This window comes from Trypanosoma grayi (genome assembly GCF_000691245.1).
Source record: "Trypanosoma grayi strain ANR4 Tgr_1393_V1, whole genome shotgun sequence".
Classification (NCBI taxonomy): domain Eukaryota; phylum Euglenozoa; class Kinetoplastea; order Trypanosomatida; family Trypanosomatidae; genus Trypanosoma; species Trypanosoma grayi.
Genome location: NW_008827011.1, coordinates 1 through 3,542, shown reverse-complemented (window position 1 = coordinate 3,542; position 3,542 = coordinate 1). Strand labels below are relative to the sequence as shown.

The following is a 3,542-nucleotide window of genomic DNA, read 5'->3' as shown; positions in this document are numbered from 1 at the left end:
GTTCTGGGACTCCTGAAGCTTCAGATCCAAAGTCTGATGGTGAGGTGACGTCCGAAAATAAAGAGGTGCCGGTTGTTCTTGCAGGTACGAATCAAGAACCAAAGGCGACGCAGAATGGTTCTTCGGAAAACATGCAGCAGCCACAGAGTCTTGTGCCGCAACACGAGGGGCTTCAGGCACAAACGATGTCCGCGCAAATGTTGGCTGCTGAAGAGAAGGGTATATCAGTGGTGTCACTCGATTCCCGGCAACAGGTTGCCCCCGCGAAGGTAGTTGAGAGTATTCCAGCGGTGGTGAACAAGTCCAGAGGTGCCGTGCAGCAGTTGATGGAAGCTGCGAATAAATTCACGACGGCAGCGAACTCGGCGAGCGACGCAAACTCCAATGCCATGGAGGCCAAGAACAGTGCCAGCAAGGCCGTGGGCACAGCTACCGAGGCGGCTGCNGCTCATTGGGGAGGGCGACCAGATGGCTGTGAAGGCTTCGGAGTACGCTGAAGCGGTACTTGCTGTCGTAACACCTAATGCACAATCAGAGAATATCCCTGCGAAGGTGGTTGAGAATATTCCAGCGGTGGTGAACAAGGCCAGAAATGCCGTGCAGCTGTTGATGGCGATTGCGAATAAATTCACAGCGGCGGTGGACTCGTCGAGCGACGCAAACTCCAATGCCATGGAGGCCAAGAACAGTGCCAGCAAGGCCGTGGGCACAGCTACCGAGGCGGCTGCTGCAGCCAGGGAGGCGTCGAGGAAGACTGCGGAGGTGGCAGAGGTCTGCAAGGAGGCCGATGCGAACTGTGCGGATGTGGTGGCTGATGCCACGACAGCAGCTGCAAAGGCCAGCGAGGCGGCCGCCAAAGCTGAGCTTGCCGTGGGGGAGGCCAAGGAGGCTGCGGCGAAGGCGAATGATGCTGCTGTGAAGGCTCTGGCTGCAAAGGACATTGCCAAGGCTGCAGCTGAGATGGCGATGCAGGCAGCGAAGGACGTTACTGATGTGCCGGACTTCCTCAAGAAGGCGCTGGAGGATTCTAAAGAAACGAGTACTACTGAGGCCAAAGCAAAAGAGGCTTTGAAGGAAGCACAGCGCGTCAAGAAGTCAGTGGACCTCGTGAAAGGAGTCAAGGTGGAGAATGCAAAGGCGGTGACGCTTATTAATGAGGCGCAGAAGTCTTTGGCAGCAGCTGTGGAAAAGGCCACGGCAGCAGAGAAGAATGCTGGGCTGATGAGGGACCTTGCTAGAGCCGCTGTGGAGGCCGCTGAAGGTGCGTCTCAACGCACGCAGACATCCGCTGCAGCAGCGCTGAAGAGAGCTGAGGAGGAGGCGCGGCGTGTTTCCGATGGAGCGGCTGCGGTATCCGGCAAGGGAAACGGCAGCGTCATTGCTGCGTGGGTGCGTGCACCACTGCTGCTGGTGTTGTTGCTGGGGGCATTGACCCTCTGCTCTGTGTGGTGAGTGGTGTGTGCGCTGGATGGTGTTTCTCAGTTAATTGTTTGCTGCCATGGGAACTATATACTGAACTTTTATGAATGATGTGTTTTCTTTTCATTGCTGCCCCGTTGTGGGCGTAACGCCGACCCACTTGCCCTCGACGACGCGTAATGTGCACTGCACTTTAGGTAGGGAGGCGTGTTTTTTTTTTCTTTTCTTTTCTTGCTTGGGCTTTGCTTTTTACAGAAGTGTGCTTCATCCCTTAAATATCCTTTTTTACTTACATGGTTGTTCTAAGAGTCTCTCTTGCTTGTGCTGCTGCTTGGAGGTGGTCTGTGTGGTGCTGCTCTCCCCGCTGTGTGTGTGTGCACCCCTGCCGGCCAACCCCCTTGGCTGCTGCAGCCCTTTTCTTTTCTTTTCTTTGCTGCTGCCGCTCCTCCTGTGCGCTGCAGCGTGGCGTGGAGGGCCGCACCGTCTCCCGCTACACCCCGCCGACTGCACAGAGGGACGCTATCAGGCAGGAGTTCCATAACGCACAACCATCTATGCAAATTGGCGCTGCGGCTGCCGCAATGGTTCGTTTTCGTTTTTTCTTTCCTTTGGGTTGTTTGGGCTTTGTTTTCACGTGGTTCATTGGGCTATGCCACTAATGCCTTGTTTGAGTAATGTGTCGCTCTTCTATCTGGTTTCTGAGCTGTGCGGTGCGCTGCTGCTCCCATCTGCTGTGCTTGTGCATCCTTCTGTGCGTCTCTCTTCCTCCTTGCAGACCTGTGCGCCGCATTCTATATTGATGGTGACGATGGCGCGGCACCTGCTGCCCCTGCTTGCACTCGCGCTGTGCTGCACGTCCTTGTGCGCGGCGGCTGGGCCCTCGTCTTCTCCGGTGAGGGTATTCAGCAGTTCCCGTAGGACCCGGCCGCAGAAAGAGGGGAGGAGGCCGACGGTGGATGAAACCTTAAGTAAGTTCTTACTCGGCCATGGCTCGAATGTCCGCGACCTTGGCCGTCTTTCCGACAACGACCGGGCGAGGTTCCAACGCGAGAAGAAGCCCACTATAAAAGAGCTTAGTGCTGAGGAGGCCAGGTCTGTATACAGCAAGTCGTCGCTCGCTGTGTCAATGGTGGAGAAGGAAAAGAAGGGTATGGAGGAAGCAGTGAACAAGGCTACTGAGTCTAATGCAGCAGCGAAGGAAGCTCTGAATGCTTTAACAGTTGCATATACGACAGCGGCTGCATCGGTAAGGGAATTTGACAAGATTACCAGCGCAGCGAGGAGCCGGCGTAATAGCGCAGTTGTTTTGAAGAAACATGCCCAAGACGTCGTTGAGAGCATTAATAAGACACTCGTTCTGTCTGCTCTCGCCATTATCGGTTGCTCCGATGTAATAAACAAAACGAGGACATCAGCGGATGCCACAAATGCTAGAATTGAGCAGCTTACACTGACGTTGGGTAACATTAAGGAGATGAGGACCACGCTCGGTGCGGCCGACAAAAACACCGCTGACGCGGAAAAGAAAGCCGGGAACACCATCACGAGAGCAAATCGGGTTCTTGAGGCCGCTAGACGAGCAGAGAGGAGCGCAGACGCAGCGAAGGCCAAACTTGCGGAAGCAGTGGGTAATGCGGAGGAAGCAGACAAATTTATGACCACAGCAAAAGGATACATAACTACAGATCCCACCAGACATCTTTTGGGTGCTGCGCTCAACAGGGGTTGGCGACTTATGGAGACCGCCGCCAGCGAAGCTCAGGCAGCCATGATAAAAGCAGAGACTGCATTTAAAAGCGTTGTGGAATCATTAACTGAAGCTGAAGAAGCGAAGAAGCATGTTAAGGAGCTGGAGGAAATTATCAAAGCTGTGCAAGAAGCTGCCGAAGCAGAACTGAAGAAACACCCTCTGCCTCCGGAGGGGCTAGCTGTGTCCCAGACCCAGGGGGAATCACTCCAACAGTCTCAACAGGAAGAGAGTGCTCAGCAGAGCGGTTCTCAGGATAGTACTGTTTCTACTGTTGATCCAACTTCTGGTGAAGTTTCTCACCCTTCTTCTCCTGCTGTTCTTGCGCCTGCTGTTCCTGCTCCTTCTCCTGCTGCTCCTGGTGCTGCTGGTGCTG

General features: G+C 54.7%; 2 protein-coding genes across 2 annotated transcripts; both read left to right on the top strand.

Moving 5' to 3' along the window:
• Nucleotides 1-384: 384 nt before the first annotated feature.
• DQ04_13931010 (hypothetical protein) lies at nt 385-1,452 on the top strand (the record flags this gene model as incomplete). Its single annotated transcript, XM_009317056.1, has 1 exon — nt 385-1,452. The coding sequence occupies one exon, from the start codon at nt 385-387 to the stop codon at nt 1,450-1,452; it is 1,068 nt and encodes a 355-aa protein (XP_009315331.1).
• A 625-nt stretch (nt 1,453-2,077) lies between these two features.
• On the top strand, nt 2,078-3,542 carry DQ04_13931000 (hypothetical protein; the record flags this gene model as incomplete). The annotated part of the gene is made up of 1 exon (XM_009317055.1): nt 2,078-3,542. A coding segment is annotated over one exon (1,465 nt), but the record flags the coding sequence as incomplete, so codon positions are not given.